At 50.3% G+C, this 24,089-nt stretch overlaps 1 protein-coding gene across 1 annotated transcript; it reads right to left on the bottom strand.

Moving 5' to 3' along the window:
* Positions 1-6,467: 6,467 nt before the first annotated feature.
* Positions 6,468-11,750, bottom strand: CREG1 (cellular repressor of E1A stimulated genes 1). The gene is made up of 4 exons (XM_044287372.1): positions 11,412-11,750; positions 8,903-9,022; positions 8,611-8,825; positions 6,468-6,742 (listed from the first exon to the last, which is right to left on the bottom strand). The coding sequence occupies exons 1-3, from the start codon at positions 11,709-11,711 to the stop codon at positions 8,640-8,642; spliced, it is 606 nt and encodes a 201-aa protein (XP_044143307.1). The 5' UTR covers positions 11,712-11,750; the 3' UTR covers positions 6,468-6,742; positions 8,611-8,639.
* Positions 11,751-24,089: the final 12,339 nt, after the last annotated feature.

The raw sequence follows: 24,089 nt of genomic DNA, 5'->3' as shown, positions 1-24,089 counted from the left end.
AGCACAATATACCGCCCCAGCAGAACCCGATACCACAGTGCAGTACAATATACCGCCCCAGCAGAGCCCGATGCCACAGTGCAGCACAATATACCGCCCCAGCAGAACCCGATACCACAGTGCAGCACAATATACCGCCCCAGCAGAACCAGATACCACAGTGCAGCACAATATACCGCCCCAGCAGAGCCCGATGCCACAGTGCAGCACAATATACTGCCCCAGCAGAACCAGATACCACAGTGCAGCACAATATACTGCCCCAGCAGAACCAAATACCACAGTGCAGCACAATATACCGCCCCAGCAGAACCAAATACCACAGTACAGCACACTATACCGCCCCAGCAGAGCCCGATGCCACAGTGCAGCACAATATACTGCCCCAGCAGAACCAGATACCACAGTGCAGCACAATATACTGCCCCAGCAGAACCAAATACCACAGTGCAGCACAATATACCGCCCCAGCAGAACCAGATACCTCAGTACAGCACACTATACCGCCCCAGCAGAGCCCGATGCCACAGTGCAGCACAATATACTGCCCCAGCAGAACCAGATACCACAGTGCAGCACAATATACCACCCCAGCAGAACCAGATACCACAGTGCAGCACAATATACCGCCCCAGCAGAGCCCGATGCCACAGTGCAGCACAATATACTGCCCCAGCAGAACCAGATACCACAGTGCAGCACAATATACCGCCCCAGCAGAACCAGATACCACAGTGCAGCACAATATACTGCCCCAGCAGAACCAAATACCACAGTGCAGCACAATATACCGCCCCAGCAGAACTAGATACCACAGTGCAGCACAATATACTGCCCCAGCAGAACCTAATACCACAGTGCAGCACAATATACTGTTCCAGCAGAACCAAATACCACAGTGCAGCACAATATACCGCCCCAGCAGAACCAGATACCACAGCGCAGCACAATATACCGCCCCAGCAGAACCAGATACCACAGCGCAGCACAATATAATGCCCCAGCAGAACCAGACACCACAGTGCAGCACAATATACTGCCCCAGCAGAACCAAATACCACAGTGCAGCACAATATACCGCCCCAGCAGAAGCAGATACCACAGTGCAGCACAATATACCGCCCCAGCAGAACCCGATACCACAGTGCAGCACAATATACCGCTCCAGCAGAACATAATACCACAGTGCAGCACAATATACCGCCCCAGCAGAACCAGATACCACAGTGCAGCACAATATACCGCTCCAGCAGAACATAATACCACAGTGCAGCACAATATACCGCCCCAGCAGAACCAAATACCACAGTGCAGCACAATATACCGCCCCAGCAGAACCAGATACCACAGTGCAGCACAATATACCGCCCCAGCAGAAGCAGATACCACAGTCCAGCACAATATACCGCCCCAGCAGAACCCGATACCACAGTGCAGCACAATATACCGCCCAAGCAGAACCAAATACCACAGTGCAGCACAATATACCGCCCCAGCAGAAGCAGATACCACAGTGCAGCACAAAATACTGTCCCAGCAGAACCAGATACCACAGTGCAGTACACTATACTGCCCTAGCAGAACCAGATACCACAGTGCAGCACAATATACCGCCCCAGCAGAACCAGATACCACAGTGCAGCACAATATACTGCCCCAGCAGAACCATATACTATAGTGCAGAGCAATATATGACCCCGGCAGAACCATATACTATAGTGCAGCACAATATACCGCCCCAGCAGAACCAGATACCACAGTGCAGAACCAGATACCACAGTGCAGAACAATATACCGCCCCAGCAGAACCAGATACCACAGTGCAGAACCAAATACCTCCCCAGAAGCTGCCCCTCTGTGGTGGCCAGCTGCCACTTTCTGTCCTCCTCCTTCAGTTGTCTCCAATTAGGATATGGCAGAGGTGAGACACTGTTCACAGCACAGACCGCTCTACTAACAGCATGCTGCCTGCTAGCACTACCAAGTTCTCTTGCACACGAACGTGTGCGCCCCGTGGCCGTGCTGCGGTCCGCAAATCTCGTGCTGCAATGCACGAACACCCACCGTGGGGCAGCCGCAGGGGATCGCGGACCCATTCACTTTAATGGGTCCGCAATCCGGCCGTTCCACCAAAAAATAGGACATCTATCTTTTTGCGGAATGGAAGTACGGGACGGAAGCACTCCGTAGTGCTTCCGTTTCGTTTCTCCGGACCCGTTGAAGTGAATGGCTCCGCATCTGTGAAATGCGGTACGGAATAAATAAAACCGCTTACATCCAGTGACATCTCCTCTGATGTAGACGGTCTCATTCCTCATCTTGAAGACTTCTTTCTGCCTTGTGTCTTGTCTCTGCAGAGTTTGGCACATACATCTAGATTCCTCACCTTTCCATCTTCCTCTCGCCTCAAGTGTCAACCTGCTGCTACCCCCAATACAGTTCCTAATGTGCTCCGCAATGCCCCTAAATACTATACAGCAGAGAGAAGTGCCCAGCAATAAATACGGCCCAATAGTACTGCCACTAACTGCCTCCAGTAATTATGCCCCAAGAGCGCTCCCTATCATTCCCTCCAGTAATAATGCCTTCTATTGTGCCACTAGTATTAATAATGCTCTCTATGTTACCCCAGTAATGCCTCCAATATTAACAGTGCCTCTAACAATAATGCCCCTTATTTAGCCTCCAGTAACAATGATACCCCCAATAATACCAACTAAGTGTGCACCCACCAATAATAATGCAATGCAAGCCACGGGTCTCTTCTGACCTTTGGCCTGAGACACCCGAGAATCCGACCATTATGTATCTGGTCCAGTGGACACGGGAAGGGCTTGATCGGCCCACCAGTAGTCTTCCCAGTAAGGTCTATAGCCAGTCCACCACCCATCTCACACGGTTCAGCTCAAACCTGTACTGACGGTGGTGAAAGCTGAGAGGAGGAACAGTAGCTTGGCAGCAGGCATCTGTTATTCTCCGTCCCTGCCTGCTGTAGTAATCAGATTTTTGCATAATTAAAGAGGACCTCTCACCCCTCCTGACAGGTCTGTTTTATTAGCTTCATGCATTCCCCATGTAACAACAATGCTGGAGCTTCTATTCTTATGTCTGTATGTTGTCCTATTCCTCTATTATTCCTACTAGAAGTTATGAATGAATTGCTAGCAGTCTGCAGTAAGGGTACAGAGGGGAGGTAACCAGTTGGGGGGGTGTCCCTGCACAGTCTGACAATGGCAGCGCTGATTGGATAGAGTGAGTCTGTGCAGGGACACCCCCCCAACTGGTTACCTCCCCTCTGTACCCTTACTGCAGACTGCTAGCAATTCATTCATAACATCTAGTAGGAATAATAGAGGACTGACACAACATACAGACATAAGAATAGAAGCTCCAGAATTATTACATGGGGAATGCATGAAGCTATTAAAACAGACATGTCAGGAGCGGGGAGAGGTCCTCTTTAAAAGGAGTCGTCACTTGAAGACATGTTTGGGTCCTCCGCCTCTGAGGCACAATGGAGATCAACCCTGGCACGCCTGGCCATTACATAGATGGCTATTCATTTACGCAGCCTGTGTCTAAGGGCTCATGCACACAACAGTATTTTGCGTTCAGTATACTGGCCGTTTTTTAGTTCAGTATGCGGTACACATACTGAACCATTCATTTCAATGGTTCAGCAAAAAAAAACCTGAAGTGTCTCTGTGTGCATTCCGTTTCAGTATTTCCGTACCGTGAAAAGATAGAACATGTCCTATTCTTGTCCGCAAATCACGGTGCTTGGCTCCATTCAAGTCAATGGGTCCGCAAAAAAAACGGAACACATATGGAAATGCATCCGTATGTCTTCCGTATTCGTTCCGTTTTTGCTGAACCATCTATTGAAAATGTTATGCCCAGCTCAATTTTTCCTATGTAATTATTGTATATGGCATACTGAAAAATGGAACGGAAACACAACGGAAACAAAAAACAGAACGGATCCGTAAAAAACGGACTGCAAAGCACTGAAAAAGCCATACTGTCGTGTGCATGAGCCCTAACAGTCTGGCCTGATACGGCTTCCTCTGATAAGAGCTGATCGCCGATCCAGCGATCAGCCCCTTTAAAAATAGATGGAAAACCACTTTCGACACCAAAATTGTAAAAATTACGTTATGCAAAGTTGCCTCAAAAGTTTCTGGGTGAAGCTTACAAACTGGTAGGTATGGAACATGACTTTAGGTCCACAGCAGCACGGAGTATTTCAGGATGTTACGCAATACCTCATTGATCAGATTTAAAAATATAGCTTTATTTATAAACAGTGCAAATCATTACATTCAGGGTCATTAGACACACAGGTAGCAATCTGCATTCTTTAGTAAGCGTAGCGTAGCGATTAGTCCAATATCAACAATGATATATAGTACGGCAGACCATGGATCCTTACGTCGCACTACATGTCCCAGCAAAACCTGGCAGCGACATGGCTCACATCTGCCTCTCCTCCCCCCGATGGGCTGACCCAAGCACAAAGGTATTTTCCGTGAATAAATTTGGCACTTATGGGGGTTCTCCCCTTTGGACATTTCCATTTTTGGTAGAAGGGTCGTCCAAAGCCAAGCCAATCGCTAGGTGTCCTGCTGCCGGAAGCCCCAAGTCACCAGCTGTAATCTGTGGGCATCACTGCAGCTAGTATTCCGTTTCCTGCAGCGCCCCAAAAGGAGAAATGAGGCATTACACAACGACGCTCAATGCGTCGGGGCCTCCAGAGACGTTCTTTTAGTCGTCAGTTTTTCTTGATCCCACGTTGCCGTAATTGGCAACAAATGTATCAAACATCAGCACAAGCCACTATTTCTTCGCATTATTATTATTATTTTTTTAAGTTGCATTTGTTAAATCTGGTGTGCCCATTTACTTACCTAAACACACCCACATTTCAAAAGTGGGCGCAGGGTGAGCACTTTATTATTTTACCCCAGTAAATTGTGTAGAGGGCTTCACAAATAAATGCTACATTTCAATCTTCCCCCAACCTGTGGCTCTCCAGCAACTACAACTCCCATCATGTGCTTATAGCCATCATGGCATGGAGATCGCTCCTGTATTTTGAAGGGTAGGTCCTTAAAACAAATACTGAAAATGGAGGTTTAGTTTTTTTCCGTTTTTAAGTAAAAAAAATAAATAATAATAATGGAAAGATCTCTGCTTCCTGTCAGCGAATAGAACGTCATTATTTAAATCCAGAGACTGAACACCGAGGTCCTGACCTAGTTCTACTTACAGAGCTGAGGGTTTGCTGCAGTGTATCGCTATAGTCTGCTCACAGCAGCACAAATCTCTCACTGATGCCTGGATACGGCACCAATAGCTTCTATCTGCACTGACTCATTGTAACAAACCGCAGCAGCGTGAGCAGGATCCAGTCAGGACGAGATTTGCCTCTAAATGTGACGAGAACGTTTTATTCACAATCGGCAAGCAGAGGTCTTGAAAAAAAGATGAAGAACTGAAACAGAAAGGGGAGCGGTGGGGAAATTTGTGAAACTCCTAGGCTGGATTTCTGGTGTACAAAATGTGCAAACTCTTGGCTCAAATCCTGTTTTGTGCCAAAATTTGCACCTTTTATCCGTTTTCCAGCACCCTCACCACTTTTGTAAAAAGAGGGCTGGGAGGGACCTCGGCGGGCAGACACATGGACCATGCGCGGGAGAAAACAGACAAACATTACGCTAGAAAATCGATGCCGGCTCCCACATTCTACAATTTTTAAACCAGCCCCTGGATCTGGGTACTTTTGTAATTTAATGTAATAAAAAATTTTGTATAACACCTGAGTTATTAAATAAAATGTATCAGTATAGCACCACCTGCTGTTTTTATTTTTTTTCTTCTTTCTTGTCCACCTCACTGGAGGTGGTCGCACGTGCTCAGTTTAAATCTTCCACTGCAACCGACCATAACTTCTGTTCGAAGCTGTGGCAGTTACAGGGAAAGTACTAAAGCAGAAAGGACATGCCCCCCTGAGCGATGTTAGGGACAGAGCTGAAGCAGAAAGGACATGCCCCCCTGAGCGATGTTAGGGACAGAGCTGAAGCAGAAAGGACATGCCCCCCCTGAGCGATGTTAGGGACAGAGCTGAAGCAGAAAGGACATGCCCCCCTGAGCGATGTTAGGGACAGAGCTGAAGCAGAAAGGACATGCCCCCCTGAGCGATGTTAGGGACAGAGCTGAAGCAGAAAGGACATGCCCCCCTGAGCGATGTTAGGGACAGAGCTGAAGCAGAAAGGACATGCCCCCCTGAGCGATGTTAGGGACAGAGCTGAAGCAGAAAGGACATGCCCCCCTGGGCTGCAGCTTGAAGAGAATCTTGCAGAATAATTGGAGCAATGAATAGGGAGATCCTTGGTTCATGTGAGGCAGAGGGCTGGTTCCGACTTTGTTAGCTAGAACCAGCCCTGTCTGAGGTTTCACTTTTCACATCGATCATGGCACAACCCCTTTAAGAGGATTCATTCTGGTGCATGGTATGCCAATGCAAGTTTTGATTAAAGCTGGCACCAGAAACGTCGGTCTTAATAAATTCCCACTAAGTCATTTTGAAAGTTGCAGAACTGAGGAAAGGATTAAACTTCATGCACGTAAAAGTAGAGAACCCCTTTAAGAGAAGAGCACGTAGAGCAGATGAGGCAGAGCGATGAGGCGCGCCGCCACCAGGACTAAAAGGTCCAGGATCCGGTGCTCCGCTGCATCAGACCTATCAGAAAGAAGATATAAGACGGTGACATAATGCCGTATACGAGGGGGCGCAACTACAGGAATACAACGTGTGAGGACATTTTCAGTGTGAAAAACATAAACCCATCACCGAGCTAAAAGTAACACAGATTTGGACAAAAATGTATTTTCTGTAGTTTTCAGGGGCAAGCAGTAATAAAAGAAAAAGATACAAAAACACGAGATGTAACAACGAAAATAAATAAACACATTCTAACATCTCCCCAATTCCTGCATGCATTAGTGATTTCATTATCTTGGACAACCCCTTTAAGTTTGGTATTAAGGGTTAGGTGTGGCATTATCAGCTTGGCTTCCATTACCGCGACTGCTACGTTGGTCACACTGTGCACAAGGACTGAAGCAGCTGATCGGCGGGGGATGCAAGGTGTCAAACCACTGCTGATCAGATACCAATGGCCCAAGCTGAGGATAGGCCGTCAATAGTAATGGAGTGGACAACCCCTCTAAGGGCAGATTAACATGTGGCAATCATTTTTGCCACAAAATCCTCGTGGTCGGATTTGCATTACGAAAGGTGAAATGGGCAGCAAATCGGAAAATTCTGCATCAAAAATCACATGCATTTTGTGGCAGATTTGTCTGTGGCGTAAAAACTGCTCGAAGTGTGAACCTGCCCTAAAAAAATCAGTAATCTGTCCTCGCTGCAATACGACCAAGATGACGCTCCCTCCTTCTACAGCCAGAGGACAGCCGCTCCATCTAGTATTAGAGAACAGAGAGACTGCCAGATGACAGCCGCTCCTTCTAGTATTAGAGAACAGAGAGACTGCCAGATGACAGCCGCTCCTTCTAGTATTAGAGAACAGAGAGACTGCCAGATGACAGCCGCTCCTTCTAGTATTAGAGAACAGAGAGACTGCCAGATGACAGCCGCTCCTTCTAGTATTAGAGAACAGAGAGACTGCCAGATGACAGCCGCTCCATCTAGTATTAGAGAACAGAGAGACTGCCAGATGACAGCCGCTCCTTCTAGTATAAGGGAACAGAGAGACTGCCAGATGACAGCCGCTCCTTCTAGTATTAGAGAACAGAGAGACTGCCAGATGACAGCCGCTCCTTCTAGTATTAGAGAACAGAGAGACTGCCAGATGACAGCCGCTCCTTCTAGTATTAGAGAACAGAGAGACTGCCAGATGACAGCCGCTCCTTCTAGTATTAGAGAACAGAGAGACTGCCAGATGACAGCCGCTCCATCTAGTATTAGAGAACAGAGAGACTGCCAGATGACAGCCGCTCCTTCTAGTATAAGGGAACAGAGAGACTGCCAGATGACAGCCGCTCCATCTAGTATTAGAGAACAGAGAGACTGCCAGATGACAGCCGCTCCTTCTAGTATAAGGGAACAGAGAGACTGCCAGATGACAGCCGCTCCTTCTAGTATAAGGGAACAGAGAGACTGCCAGATGACAGCCGCTCCTTCTAGTATAAGGGAACAGAGAGACTGCCAGATGACAGCCGCTCCATCTAGTATAAGGGAACAGAGAGACTGCCAGATGACAGCCGCTCCTTCTAGTATAAGGGAACAGAGAGACTGCCAGATGACAGCCGCTCCTTCTAGTATAAGGGAACAGAGAGACTGCCAGATGACAGCCGCTCCATCTAGTATAAGGGAACAGAGAGACTGCCAGATGACAGCCGCTCCTTCTAGTATAAGGGAACAGAGAGACTGCCAGATGACAGCCGCTCCATGTTGTCTTTTTTTGTCCTTACTGCTACAACAACCGTCCTTGTTTAAAGGCGTCCTTTCTAGCCCCAGCGGCCCTTTAAATGGGTGAGGTTAGTACTGGTAAGTGTCCATCCTGTAGCTCTGTAAATAATACATACGGGCGGTGAGGTCTTGTACATCGCGCTCACTAGGGTTTGGCTTGGTAATATTCCTCTGGCGTCACGGTTTTGATCCCTCCAAAGTAATCCAGCACCCAAATGTTCGTAATGTTGAGCTTGGCGAAGAACCAGTCGTGGTCACGCGGCCAGCTCTCCATCTCCGGGTGGCGGCTGAACAACGCCATCTTCGCTTTGTCCGCCTCCGCAGCGTCCACCTGGGTGGAAATACGCAGTTTATAGATACACATAAATCATGTATGTAATATACACAGGATCTTCAGGGGCTCCTCACCTTCAGGACGCTGCCGGAGAGTATAATGTGAGCGCAGAGTGGACTCTGGGGGTCGTACTGCTCCTGTCTGCAATATGGAGTCTGCGCCAAAGACATGGTCAGGGAGGCGTTGGAGTTCACCTGACAGGAAAGAGTAAAGGTTAGGATTTTATAAAAATGACAGTAACAGAAATATGGAATAATATAATTGTCATCTATACATATGGAAAATAGGCTGCAGTATAAAGCATGGGGGTGAAATTCAGCAGCAGCCTGAGAGAGGAGGTTAATTTCAGACTACCCCAGACTCCAATAAACAGCACAGCTTAAGATGGAGTCACTGATCAGAGCCTCGTGAGACCCCCTCCTTCTGTCTGGATGTCACAGTCACTATTGACTGCAGCATCTAAGGGACTAATCGGCTGGGATTGTAATAGCGGAGCCATTCTGTCAATTACCGCAAGGCTCCCTCTGACTGTACGGGGTCACAAATCACCGTGACATGGGGTATAGTACCTTAAAGGGGTTCTCCGAGTTCTGATGACCTCGGGATAGGTCATCATTATCTGATTTGAAGGGGGGGGGGGGGGGGGTTGTCCTATGTGGCATATCTATGCCATAAATGTTGGATAGGCGTAGGTTCCACCTCTGGGACCCCAACGTGGATGGGGAGCACGCCGCGCATGTGCAGCCAATCGCTTTTTTGGTGGTTTTCAGAAGTCCCATAGCAGCGAATGGAGAGGACGCCGATCATGGGCAGTGTGTTCTCTGTTCACACTGCGGCCCCATTCTTTATTATATGCGCCGCAGAAGCACATAGGCTCAATACCCTATGAAAGCACTGCCTGGCACTGGAGTCACATGATACCTGCAGTGGTCACGGGGTATATTCTGTATACAGGACCTCGTTCTCACCAGCCACAGAGGCTGCAGCTGTCGCTGTGTCATGTGTCACTACACGGCAGCGCTCGCTGCAATCTGCTGTGTCATCTGCTGACTCACAGCCAAAAACAGCCAAATATGCAGAAAAAAAAAAAAAAAAGAGACATCTACAGGGAAAGAGAGCGCTCCGGACAGTGTTACCATTAGACTGCTATTTAACACTCACAGATATTTCGACATCTGTGCACACGTCCCCCACCACCCCACCCCCCCCCCCCCCCCCGGCAGCTCCTGACACCAAGAGATTGTGTCGCCCCCCAGATTATCAAACACATTCCGGGACCCCAGCCACGCGACCTGCACTTCTGAATTACACGCCCAGCATTCGAGACCTGCAGGTGTCCGTGTAAACGCTGGTACTTTGTGTACTTCTTAAAGGGGTCCTCCTAGATTAGCATTTCTTCAAAATGTGATTGAACGCTAAGAAACTGGTGCCGATCCTCAGGACAGGCCATCACTAGGGGGGGGGGGGGGGGGGGGTCCGACTGTCACTTGTGCTTCCCTTGAGCTACCTACCTGCTGGTTGTCTACTGCTGCGTTTTCAGGGGTGAATAACTAGGGATTTTATTTTTATTTTTTTTCAAAGAGGGATAAGTATCTGATCTGCGGGGCTCTGACCGCTGGGACCCCTGCTAATCATGAGAACAGGGGCCATGTTCCCCTTATTGAAATGTGCGGAGGACGCCCATGCACACTGCCCCTCCATTTAACTCTATGAGACTGCCGGCGGCAGAGACGAATAGAGCTGCGGAGATGCACGTTCCATTCAAAAGAAGGAACGTGGGCCCCTGTTTGGCTGATCGGTGGGGGCCAGGAATAGCCGAGCACCGCACTTGGCTATTTTCAAAAGCCTCATAGAAATAAACGGAGAGAGCACAGCGCAAGCGCGGCCACCGCTCTATTGACTGGGGCTGATGGAAATAGAGTCAGTGCCATAGAAATGTAAGGAGGGCGGCTGCGCATGCGCCATCTGCTCTTCTTCACTTGGCGGGCTCGGTTCTAGAGATAGGGCGGCTCCCAGAGGTGGTACCGGCACCTATCCTAGCGAGGTGACACCAACCCCTTTAAGCCGACGTTCGCCTCTCCTCGGCAGAGGAACAGAAAGCCGGCATGTCTGACCGACAGCAGCCGGACCCCCGTCCGTTCTGATCGTCGTAGTCGATGGGGGATCTGCTGCGGTTTGAAAAAAACAAAAAATAAATAAAATGCACCTCAAGGGTTAAAACTGCTATTAGAAAAAGGGAAGAAAACTAGTAAAGACCCAAGTGCCTCAGGGGCCCCAAACACACAGCGCCTGCACAGACTCCGATAAGCACCAGGCGCTGGATGTTACACAAGATCTACTACAAGTCCTTGTTTTAGGACTGGTCCCGGATTATCAGACGGTTACATTTACATATTAACTCTTTATCTACAGCCTGGATTTTCCCGCACTGCTGGGGGTCAGTTTGGTGCCGGATTATCAGATTCGTATATGGAGAACAGACATATCACGTGACTGCTCTATAATATATATATATAAAGAAACAGAGCGGATACTTTGCTTCTCGCGGCGATGACGTCACGCCCATGTTAACCCTCCGCTCACCTGCAGGTCCTGCACGGAGATCTCCAGGGTGGTCAGGTACAGGTAGAGGACTCCGCTGCTCTGGCCCCGGGGACCGTCACTCACCGAGAAGACATTCGCGAAGGGCTGTCCCCTCAGCGGGTCGTGGCTGGAGATGGTGGCCAGGGCGCCCCAGTCACACCTGTGAGCCACGTACCGTGCCACCCGGGCTGTCTCATTACGAGGGGGGATATCGGCCGCGGAGGGGCTGGCTCCCAGCGACAAAACTAGAAGGAAAACTGCGAGAAGCCCCCAACACGGGATCGTACCACTCCGGCTCATCCTGACTGACTGCAGGACGGAACTGAAAGCAGGAGGACCAAGCCGCCTCTGGGAGGAGCTAGGGTAAAATCCGACCAATAGCATAGAGGGATCGTGCGAAAGAGCCAATCAGAATACAGAGTAGTGATAATCAGCAGGTAAACAACTCCGAAATGTACCGCCCCGTGGGAGGAGTTAGTTATTTTAGCAACCAATGGAACTAAAGGACGTCGGGACACAGCCAATTAAAACAGAGGAAGGCGAGCAAGCGGCAACAAACAGCAGGGAGTAAACAAAGTGGGCGTGACCTTGGCGAGTAAGCGTCCAATCAAGTTACAGCAAAGAAATGGGAGCTGATAGAACACCTGAATGGACACAACCGAAACAAGAATGAGCTTTATTATCCTCGATTCCTCGGCAACCAATCACAGCACAGCTTTTCATTTTCAGTGAAGTGTGAGAAATGAAAGCTGGGCTGTGATTGGTTGCTATGCGCAACAGGTCCTGTCCACTATATACATACACTATCTGGAAGACTGGAGTCAAAAAGTCGCAAGTTTTCTGAGTTTGCCATTTTTAATAATCTCAAGAATTAAGAACTTTTTGCAATTTTACACTGCACTGAGTACTGTAAAAATGGGGCTTATCCTGGCCCAAGAAGTTTACTATAATTTACACAGGAAACAGCGCACAGGGCGGAGAGCCCCCATAAACAGGGTGGAGAGAGCCCCTATAAACAGGACAGAGAGCCCCCATAAACAGGTCGGAGAGAGCCCCCATAAACAGGGCAGAGAGCCCCCTATAAACAGGGCAGAGAGCCCCCTATAAACAGGGCAGAGAGCCCCCCTATAAACAGGGCAGAGAGCCCCCCATAAACAGGACAGAGAGCCCGTATAAACAGGGCAGAGAGCCCCCATAAACAGGGCGGAGAGAGCCCCCATAAACAGGGCGGAGAGCCCATATAAACAGGGCAGAGAGCCCCCCTATAAACAGGGCAGAGAGCCCCTATAAACAGGACAGAGAGCCCGTATAAACAGGGTGGAGAGAGCCCCTATAAACAGGGTGGAGAGAGCTCCCATAAACAGGGCAGAAAGCCCCCATAAACCGAGCAGAGAGAGCCCCCCATAAACAGGGCAGAGAGCCCCCATAAACCGGGCAGAGAGAGCCCCTATAAACAGGGCAGAGAGCCCCCATAAACAGGGTAGAGAGCCCCCTATAAACAGGGCAGAAAGCCCCCCATAAACCAGGCAGAGAGCCCCATAAACAGGGCAGAGAGCCCCCCATAAACAGGACAGAGAGCCCCTATAAACAGGACAGAGAGCCCCCATAAACAGGACAGAGAGCCCCCATAAACAGGGCGGAGAGAGCCCCCATAAACAGGGTAGAGAGCCCCCTATAAACAGGGCAGAGAGCCCCCATAAACAGGGTAGAGAGCCCCCCATAAACAGGGCAGAGAGCCCCCCATAAACAGGACAGAGAGCTACTATAAACAGGACAGAGAGCCCCCATAAACAGGGTAGAGAGCCCCCCATAAACAGGGCAGAGAGAACCGAATAAACACGGCAGAGAGCCCCCATAAACAGGGCAAAGAGCCCCCATAAACAGGGCAGAGAGCGCCCCATAAACAGGGCAGAGAGCCCCCCATAAACAGGGCAGAGAGCCCCTATAAACAGGGCAGAGAGCCCCCTATAAACAGGGCAGAGAGCCCCCATAAACAGAGCAGAGAGCCCCCATAAACAGGGCAGAGAGCCCCCTATAAACAGGGCAGAGAGCCCCCATAAACAGGGCAGAGAGACCCCCCTAAACAGAGCAGAGAGCCCCCATACACAGAGCAGAGAGCCCCCATAAACAGAGCAGAGAGCCTCCATAAACAGGGTAGAGAGCCCCCTATAAACAGGACAGAGAGTCCCCATAAACAGGGTAGAGAGCCCCCTATAAACAGAACTGAGAGCCCCTTATAAACGGGGCAGAGAGCCCCCATGAACAGGGCAGAGAGCCCCTATAAACAGGGCAGAGAGCCCCCATAAACAGCGCACAGGGCAGAGAGCCCCCATAAACAGCGCACAGGGCAGAGAGCCCCCATAAATAGGCAGAGAGAGCCCCCATAAACAGCGCACAGGGCAGAGAGCCCCCATAAACAGGGTAGAGAGCCCCCATAAACAGGGCAGGGAGAGCCCCCATAAACAGGGCAAGAGAGCCCCCATAAACAGGGCAGAGAGCCCCCATAAACCGGGCAGAGAGAGCCACTATAAACAGGGCAGAGAGCCCCCATAAACAGGGTAGAGAGCCCCCTATAAACAGGGCAGAGAGCCCCCCATAAACAGGGCAGAGAGCCCCATAAACAGGGCAGAGAGCCCCCCATAAACAGGACAGAGAGCCCCTATAAACAGGACAGAGAGCCCCCATAAACAGGGTAGAGAGCCCCCTATAAACAGGGCAGAGAGCCCCCATAAACAGGGTAGAGAGCCCCCCATAAACAGGGCAGAGAGCCCCCCATAAACAGGACAGAGAGCCCCTATAAACAGGAAAGAGAGACCCCATAAACAGGGTAGAGAGCCCCCCATAAACAGGGCAGAGAGAACCCCATAAACAGGGCGGAGAGCCCCCATAAACAGGGCAGAGAGCCCCCATAAACAGGACAGAGAGAGCCCCCATAAACAGGGCAGAGAGCCCCCCATAAACAGGGCAGAGAACCCCCCATAAACAGGGCAGAGAGCCCCTATAAACAGGGCAGAGAGCCCCCTATAAACAGGGCAGAGAGCCCCCATAAACAGAGCAGAGAGCCCCCATAAACAGGGCAGAGAGCCCCCTATAAACAGGGCAGAGAGACCCCCCTAAACAGAGCAGAGAGCCCCCATAAACAGAGCAGAGAGCCCCCATAAACAGAGCAGAGAGCCTCCATAAACAGGGTAGAGAGCCCCCTATAAACAGGACAGAGAGTCCCCATAAACAGGGTAGAGAGCCCCCTATAAACAGGACAGAGAGCCCCTTATAAACGGGGCAGAGAGCCCCCATGAACAGGGCAGAGAGCCCCTATAAACAGGGCAGAGAGCCCCATAAACAGCGCACAGGGCAGAGAGCCCCCATAAACAGCGCACAGGGCAGAGAGCCCCCATAAACAGGGGAGGAGGGAGCCCCCATAAACAGCGCACAGGGCAGAGAGCCCCCATAAACAGGGTAGAGAGCCCCCATAAACAGGGCAAAGAGAGCCCCCATAAACAGGGCAGAGAGAGCCCCCATAAACAGGGTAGAGAGCCCCCATAAACAGGGCAGAGAGCCCCCATAAACAGGGTAGAGAGCCCCCATAAACAGGGCAGAGAGCCCCTATAAACAGCGCACAGGGCAGAGAGCCCCTATAAACAGCACACAGAGCAGAGATCCCCCATAAACAGGGCAGAGAGAGCCCCCATAAACAGGGCAGAGAGCCCCCATAAACAGCACACAGAGCAGAGAGCCCCCATAAACAGGGCAGAGAGCTCCCATAAACAGGGCAGAGAGCCCCCATAAACAGGGCAGAGAGCCCCTATAAACAGCGCACAGGGCTGAGAGCCCCCATAAAAAGGGTAGAGAGCCCCCATAAACAGGGCAGAGAGCCCCTATAAACAGCGCACAGGGCTGAGAGCCCCATAAACAGCGCATCGGGCAGAGAGCCCCCATAAACAGCACACAGAGCAGAGAGCCCCTATAAACAGGGCAGAGAGCCCCCATGAACAGGGCAGAGAGAGCCCCCATAAACAGGGCAGAGAGAGCCCCCATAAACAGGGCAGAGAGCCCCCATAAACAGGGCAGAGAGCCCCCATAAACAGCACACAGGGCTGAGAGCCCATAAACAGCGCATTGGGCAGAGAGCCCCATAAACAGCACACAGGACAGAGAGCCCCCATAAACAGGGCAGAGAGAACCCCCATAAACAGCACACAGAGCAGAGAGCCCCCATAAACAGGGCAGAGAGCCCCCTATAAACAGGACAGAGAGCCCCCATAAACAGGGCAGAGAGAGCCCCCATAAACAGGGCAGAGAGCCCCCATAAACAGGGCAGAGAGCCCCCATAAACAGCACACAGGGCTGAGAGCCCCATAAACAGCGCATCGGGCAGAGAGCCCCATAAACAGCACACAGGACAGAGAGCCCCCATAAACAGGGCAGAGAGAACCCCCATAAACAGCACACAGAGCAGAGAGCCCCCATAAACAGCACACAGGGTAGAGAGCCCCCATAAACAGCACACAGAGCAGAGAGCCCCTATAAACAGGGCAGAGAGCCCCCATAAACAGGGCAGAGAGTCCCCTATAAACAGGGTAGAGAGCCCCCATAAACAGGGCAGAGAGACCCCCCCTAAACAGAGCAGAGAGCCCCCATGAACAGAGCAGAGAGCCCCCATAAACAGAGCAGAGAGCCCCCATAAACAGGGTAGAGAGCCCCCTATAAACAGGACAGAGAGCCCCCATAAACAGGGTAGAGAGCCCCCATAAACAGGGCAGAGAGCCCCCATAAACAGCGCACAGGGCAGAGAGCCCCCCATAAAAAGGGTAGAGAGCCCCCATAAACAGGGCAGGGAGAGCCCCCATAAACAGGGCAGGGAGAGCCCCCATAAACAGGGTAGAGAGCCCCCATAAACAGGGCACAGTGCAGAGAGCCCCTATAAACAGCGCAAAGGGCAGAGAGCCCCTATAAACAGCACACCGAGCAGAGATCCCCCATAAACAGGGCAGAGAGAGCCCCCATAAACAGGGCAGAGAGCCCCCATAAACAGCGCACAGAGCAGAGAGCCCCCATAAACAGGGTAGATAGCCCCCATAAACAGGGCAGAGAGAGCCCCCATAAACAGCGCATCGGGCAGAGAGCCCCCATAAACAGCGCACCAGGCAGAGAGCCCCCATGAACAGGGCAGAGAGCCCCCATAAATTGTACCCGTGCATCGGGCAGCCGCTCCCCAGTGCTCTCTATGTCACAACCCAGGTGTAGGAAATGCCGAGTGGTATGTTGTGGCCTAAAATGTCTCTTTATGTGTCACGGTGCTCCTACCTGGATGCCACTGGACCCCAGGCTTTGGCTCTGAAGCAATAAATAGGGGGAATTGCAATGAGCAGGAACGGGTACGCTGACGCCACTTATGCAGCGGGTCAGGATATGGGTATAATAGTCTATAGTTTTGTTTGTGACACCAATCGCAGCATGCGCAGGGTACAGTCACAGGGCCCTTTAAGGATGTTATAACTCACGCCCCAGGTTAGGAATGCCAGAGTGGTGTGATTGCCTATAATGTCTCTGTATGGTGATGGTAATGGTGTCAACAGTGTCTCCTACCTGGGTACGGCCGGACTCCTGGCTCACTTGCAATAAATCAAGTGTGGTGCTAGTAGGAGTAATAGAGGGATTTTGCAGCAGAAATTGATGTCCAGACCTTTGGATGAAGTCCAAACTTGTCTTTACTGAGGATAACTTTCATCCAAACAAGATACAGCTTTAGGCCTCATGCACGTTGTTTGGGTCCATATCCGAGCCGCAAAAGATGCCGCAAAAGATGCGGACAGCACTCAGTGTGCTGTCCGCATCCGTGGCTCCTTTAAAAAATATAACATGTCCTATTTTTGTCCGCGCTTTGCGGACAAGAATAGGCATTTATATTGCCGGCGCCCGTTCTGCAAATTGCGGAAGGCAACATGGGCGGCTTCGGTTTTTTGCGGATCCGTGGTTTGCGGACCGAAAAAACGGCACGGTCGTGTGCATGAGGCCTTAGTCTTAGGTCCCAGCAGGTATTGGCAATGGTTGGCAGGAATTTATCTTCTGCTCTATCAACCTGGAGCTTGCAGGAAAGGACGTCTGCTTTGTAGCTCTATACTGTGGCAGGAATTTGGCTTCTGCATCTCTATCTTCTGCTGCGTGGGCGCTGACTAGCTGAGGAGGAATATGGCTTCTCCTGGGTCTCTGGACTTTTCTCACAGTTATCTTCTCAGGGTATGGTTTATTCCTGGAACTAGAGTTTGTCTGTTTGCTTCATCCAGCTAAGGCTGCAGGGCTCAGGCTGGGGATGATGATCAATGTCTCAGCCGAGACAAGATCCTGGCTTTCTTCTCTATCTCAGGGAGCACCTAACATGCACACCCTACCCCTAGCAGGGGGTGGGCTACACTCACACTACACACTAACTTCCTTCTCTCTCCATGCTGCAGGATGTGGGCACAGACGACTCTGCTCACATAGGGGGAGCTAAAGCTGGAATGAACTATTCCAGCTTAGATCTACTAAACTGAACTTAAGTCCTTGCTAACACATTGCTGCCACCTGCTGGTGAACATGGAAATTACAGCAATTTAACAAGGTTTTATGCATGTCTGTGAAGATATAATGTAAATATACATCAGATGACAAAGTGAAAGCTCTTAACAGATTGTAGCGGGGTAGAAGAGTGTCGTAACACAACTCTGGGGTGTTACAGAATAATTGCGGTATTTTAAGAAATAACTTGAGTCCAGACCTTGAGATGAAGTTCAATGGCAGCTTTACTTTGAATAAACGTTTCACCAAAACAGTTTCAGGCTTTGTCTTGGTTCCAGCAGGCTTTAGAATTAAACTGGCAGGCAAGCTCAACTCTGCTATCTGCTATCTTACTCTCACTCTGCAGTTCTGACAGGCTGACCTAATAACTTGGCTTCTTCTTTATGCTGCACTTCACTTTGTAGTCAGACTTATCTTCAGCCAAGGAATAGATTAGAGTTCTGGCAGCTCCAACATGGAGTCTCAACCAGAAGTGCCCCATCTCCTTCTGTTAGCAAGCAGGACTGGCCCACTTCTGACCAAAGGGGGGAAATGGAATGGTGAGTTCCATTCTAACTATAGCTCTGCCATGTTTGCTGCCACCTGTTGGTAATCCAGGCACATTACATTACATGTTATAAACCGTTGCAAACATTAGAAATGCACAGTGTGGTGGACCTGGAATAAATACATTGCATATACAGTGAATGCAATACACAATACAGAGTGCCCCCATATACAGTGCAGGCAAAACACAGCACAGCCAGAGTGCCCCCATATACAGTGCAGGCAAAACACAGCACAGCCAGAGTGCCCCCATATACAGTGCAGGCAATACACACCACAGACAGAGTGCCCCCATATACAGTGCAGGCAAAACACAGCACAGCCAGAGTGCCCCCATATACAGTGCAGGCAAAACACAGCACAGCCAGAGTGCCCCCATATACAGTGCAGGCAATACACACCACAGACAGAGTGCCCCCATATACAGTGCAGGCAAAACACAGCACAGCCAGAGTGCCCCCATATACAGTGCAGGCAAAACACAGCACAGCCAGAGTGCCCCCATATACAGTGCAGGCAATACACAGCACAGACAGAGTGCCCCCATATACAGTGCAGGCAATACACAGCACAGACAGAGTGCCCCCATATACAGTGCAGGCAATACACAGCACAGTCAGAGTGCCCCCATATACAGTGCAGGCAATACACAGACAGAGTGCCCCCATATACAGTTCAGGCAATACACAGCACAGACAGAGTGCCCCCATATACAGCGCAGGCAAGACATAGTACAGCCAGAGTGCCCCCATATACAGTTCAGGCAATACACAGCACAGTCAGAGTGCCCCCATATACAGCGCAGGCAAGACATAGTACAGCCAGAGTGCCCCCATATATAGTGCAGGCAAGACACAGTACAGCCAGAGTGCCCCCATGTACAGTGCAAAAAACAAACAGCACAGTCAGAGTGCCCCCATATGCAGTGCAGGCAATACACATCACAGTCAGAGTGCCCCCATATGCAGTGCAGGCAATACACATCACAGTCAGAGTGCCCCCATAAACAGTACCCCAGGCAGAGTAACCCTTTAAACAATGGCAGCAGCCTAACAGCATACACGGAGAGGTTTAGCCACCCCCTACCCTCAACATGTTCCACTGCTGCTGTGACGTCATCTGGGGTCTTGGGGCTCACACGGAGTATATGTCACCTCTCCGACCCTCCTCTGACGTCACCGCTCATCACTGGATCCAGGAATAGGCTTCTATGTGTTGTTACCTCTGAAGCCCATGATGCTGCTGACACGGGCAGGGCCGGTGCTACCATAAGGCAGACCAAGCGGCCTGCCTTAGGGCGCACCCTGGGGAGGGGGAGAAATGTGACATGGGGGGCTGATGGCTGGGGGATGATGTCTGACATGGGGTTCTGATCTGAGGTCTGATTAACATTGGGGTCTGATTGCTGGTCTGACCTGAGGTGTAATGGAAAATATTTTTTTCTTACTATCCTCCTCTAAAACCTAGGTGTGTCCTAGAAGGCGAAAAATATGGTCCTTAAACCAGCCATTGTCTGAAGCAGAGAGAAGATACCAGGACCACAGAGAGGAGAAGCGTGGGGGGGGGGGGGGGGGGGGGCGCCAAAATGTAGCTTTGCTTGTGTTGGCAAAAATCCTTGCACCGGCCCTGGACACGGGGGCCGATCACATGACCAGCGACTGCGCCACGTCCCTGTGTGAGCTGCGAAGGCTTCAGGACATAGCCCCGCTCTGCGCCTGCGCACATACATGACCTGCGCCCCTGGTCACATTACTGCGGAAATGATCTCCAAACGCTATCAACGTGAAGACACTTTCCTTTGTATTTTCATTGAAAACAATTGTTTATCTTCATCTTTTACATTTTCTAAATGACAAAAAAGTAAAAAGGCCTAAAGCCAAAATGTGGGCCCCGGCGCGGTCAGCACCTAGTGGCGCCCCCTTCGGTCACTATCACAGCTTGTAAACACTTGTAGCAGCCAGGACTCCTCAGTTCTAGTTTGAGGGATTTTCCTCCTTTCTTCCAGTTCTGTGAGATTCACAGCTCTGTCCACGATGTCCATGACGTTCAGGTCAGAGGACAGGACGTATTTCTCTATTCATTACTTTGAGGCTCCTACAGGAATACACCGAGAATCTGTCACATAAGATGTGTATTTGTCACATGACACGGCTGAGGATCAGCAGGGAGGGTATAACTCACAACTACAGACACTGGTAAGAAAATGATCTTCACTACAGTTTACATCAGATAGATGCATATATATATATAGCTGGCAGCTGAGGGTGTGTCGCCTTTTCAGGGGGGGTGTCCTTTCTGCTGCAGTTATCTTCCTAGCATAGCTCTGTCAGGGTCATGTCCTTACTGCTTCAGCTCTCTTCCTATCGCAGCTCTAGAGTTATGTCCTTTGTTAGGGTTGTGTCCTTTCTGCTGCAACTCTCTCCCTATTGCAGCTCACTGGGCATGTCCTTTCTGCTGGGGTTGACAGAGGAAGGACGGGGAACAATGGGTGCACAGAGTGGCTTGGGCCCGCCCTCATTGCACTTAACTGCTTATTTATATGTGGATTGAAAGCCCCTTTTTCCTCCAGAATGAAGCAGCGGAGCATTGCTGTCAGCAGAGCTGGCTCTACAAGGCACTGTGCTTGGTGTAACGGTGAATTTCCTAGAGGGGTTTTCTTGGGAAAAAATACCGGAAGCCTAATGCAGCAGACAGTAACAGAGCGCGACTGCGGCGCAAATGTGGATTTTCCATTTTCTTCTGTTCTGATCCAGAAGATGGATAGATGCAGGGTAAATGTCTGTGTTCCTCAGCTCTTCCCATACAATCTGATTATTCCAGGTATGGCTCCTTTGCTTTGCCATCACAGTCCCTAAAAAATATTATATGCATTCTATGAAGTGACCATTAGGTGTCAGCAGCGCCCTCCGGAAGGATTTCTGCCTGTAACAATTTTGTAATGGATACAGTCGGTATGGGTTTTCCTATGGTGGAAATGTATCCAGGCGGCCTATACATAATATGACACACAGGCAGGGTCAAGCCCCTTGGATTCTGCCCACCTTGTCATTTTCCCTAAATCACTGAAAACACTGCCCCTGCCTCCAATTATCTGTAATTACAGACCTGAGTAAAGAAAAATGCCCCCCCCCCCCCCGCTCCGGGCTGTTTACCCACAACCCCTCCCCACCTCTGACATCCAGGATCTATAGTATCTGTCATCCCAAATCCTAAAAGTCTTGCCCCTTTTAAAATCTGAAACTATTCTAATATAGTTTGTTTCAGGTCCTCAATATCTCTGCTTGCTGTCAAGGAATAAGATGTGCTTTGCTCACAGATGATAAGAACCTGCACACAAAGCATGTTACAGTTGTATCCAGGCTGGAGGCCAATTGTAACAAACCCCCAGCTGTGATTAATATTAGGTCAGTACAAGGTTTCAGCCTCTGGATGTAAGCAGGATTGTTCTCATTCAATGAGACCATGCAGAGATCTTGAAAATGGCGAGGACCTTAACTGCAAAGACTATTGGAGCATTTAAAGGCTATGTACACCTCTGAGGACAATTTATTAGTATTATTGTATTGTAAGAATAATTTTCAATTGGTTTTCATTAAAACTATGGAGCCGTTTTCTCTGTACAGAGCTGAGATGCTCCCGGAGCAGCCTGTGGATTTTCTGTCTTTTCCGTCAGACCAGGAGCTGACGGACTCCTTATCTCTGCTCTCTGACATTATGTGTTTATGACCTCTCAGTAGTTTAGAGATGAGGGTTATTAGATGACGTCACAAAGTGAAAGTGAAAGTAACAGTCACACAGCTAGACAAACAGTTAACCCTTTGTGACAGAACGGCTTAATATTTGTAATAAAGACCAATCGATAAAAAAAATGAGTAAAATGCAATCATAAAGGTGTCCGTAGCCTTCAAGTGGGGGTTTCTTTTCCGACTTAGGCCCAGTATCATGTGTTTAGCAAGACGTCCGCATTCCCTGCAGTAACCACACAGGGGCAGCATTTGTCAGGCTGAGATCTAGTAATATGCATATCAGACCATGTATCCAATATCGATGATATTAACCCTATGGTAACTGGGGGTGGATCGATACTGGAAATATGCAGCTAATCCGCCTGTGGTCCGCCGCAGAGAAGACAGGCCGAGGCGGTATTCTGGGTGCGACCTAAGACCGGGTTATTACTTTATTTTCCTCTAATCATTTGTAGATGACAGGTGTGAAAAAATGGAAGATGGAATCTGATCGGTTGCTATGGGCAACTAAACCAGCTTTAGGGTAGTCTCGCACTAGCGGCAGGGGAGTCCGGCAGGCTGTTCCGGCGGGTGCCCCCGGACTGCCGCTCCGTCCCTATTGACTATAATGGGGGCGGGGGTGGAGTGTCGGCGGCAGCGCAAGGCGAGAGGCAGCCGGACTAAAACTACGACGTGCAGGACTGTCAGAGAGATGCTCCCCGAGGCGCCTTCTGAACTCCCACATATTGTTTCTGGCAGATGCATGTGGCCACATACACCACATACAGGTGGCCACATACACCACGTACAGATGCAGGTGGCCACATACACCACATACAGGTGGCCACATACACCACATACAGATGCAGGTGGCCACATACACCACATACAGGTGGCCACATACACCACGTACAGATGCAGGTGGCCACATACACCACATACAGGTGGCCACATACACCACGTACAGATGCAGGTGGCCACATACACCACATACAGGTGGCCACATACACCACGTACAGATGCAGGTGGCCACATACACCACGTACAGGTGGCCACATACACCACGCACAGATGAAAGTGGCCACATACACCACGTACAGATGCAGGTGGCCACATACACCACGTACAGGTGGCCACATACACCACGCACAGATGCAAGTGGCCACATACACCACGTACAGATGCAGGTGGCCACATACACCACGTACAGATGCAGGTGGCCACATACACCACGTACAGATGCTGGTGGCCACATACACCACGTACAGATGCAGGTGGCCACATACACCACGTACAGATGCAGGTGGCCACATACACCACGTACAGATGCAGGTGGCCACATACACCACGTACAGGTGGCCACATACACCACGTACAGATGCAGGTGGCCACATACACCACGTACAGATGCTGGTGGCCAAATACACACGTACAGATGCAGGTGGCCACATACACCACGTACAGATGCAGGTGGCCACATACACCACGTACAGATGCAGGTGGCCACATACACCACGTACAGATGCAGGTGGCCACATACACCACGTACAGGTGGCCACATACACCACGCACAGATGCAGGTGGCCACATACACCACACCGACAGTTCTGCAGTTAATGAAAGACCTAATACCAGACCGGGGCTCCGTAACGAAGCTGGTTATGGTGTTACCCTTTTTAATGGCCTTGCAGGCCACTCAAATGCCACATCTGAATGTGCCCGGTGGTCTTTTAGGGAGCCAAGTGCCACTGATGGGGGTGCTGAAGGTGCTATGCACCAGCCTATCTCTCAATCCCCCCCCCCCCTCCGATATGTGATTCACCCACAACAGGGTCCGATCGCAGGATAC

The sequence above is a fragment of the Bufo gargarizans genome, chromosome 3 (genome assembly GCF_014858855.1).
Source record: "Bufo gargarizans isolate SCDJY-AF-19 chromosome 3, ASM1485885v1, whole genome shotgun sequence".
NCBI lineage: Eukaryota > Metazoa > Chordata > Amphibia > Anura > Bufonidae > Bufo > Bufo gargarizans.
This window is presented reverse-complemented; position numbering and strand designations above follow the sequence as displayed.

Coding starts and splice junctions, on each gene's coding strand:
- CREG1 (XM_044287372.1), bottom strand. CDS start 11,711: ATGAGCCGGAGTGGTACGATCCCGTGTTGGGGGCTTCTCGCAGTTTTC. Junction 9,023..11,411: donor TCTCCGTGCAGGACCTGCAG/GTGAGCGGAGGG, acceptor CTTTCCTGTCAG/GTGAACTCCAACGCCTCCCT. Junction 8,826..8,902: donor TCTCCGGCAGCGTCCTGAAG/GTGAGGAGCCCC, acceptor ATTTCCACCCAG/GTGGACGCTGCGGAGGCGGA.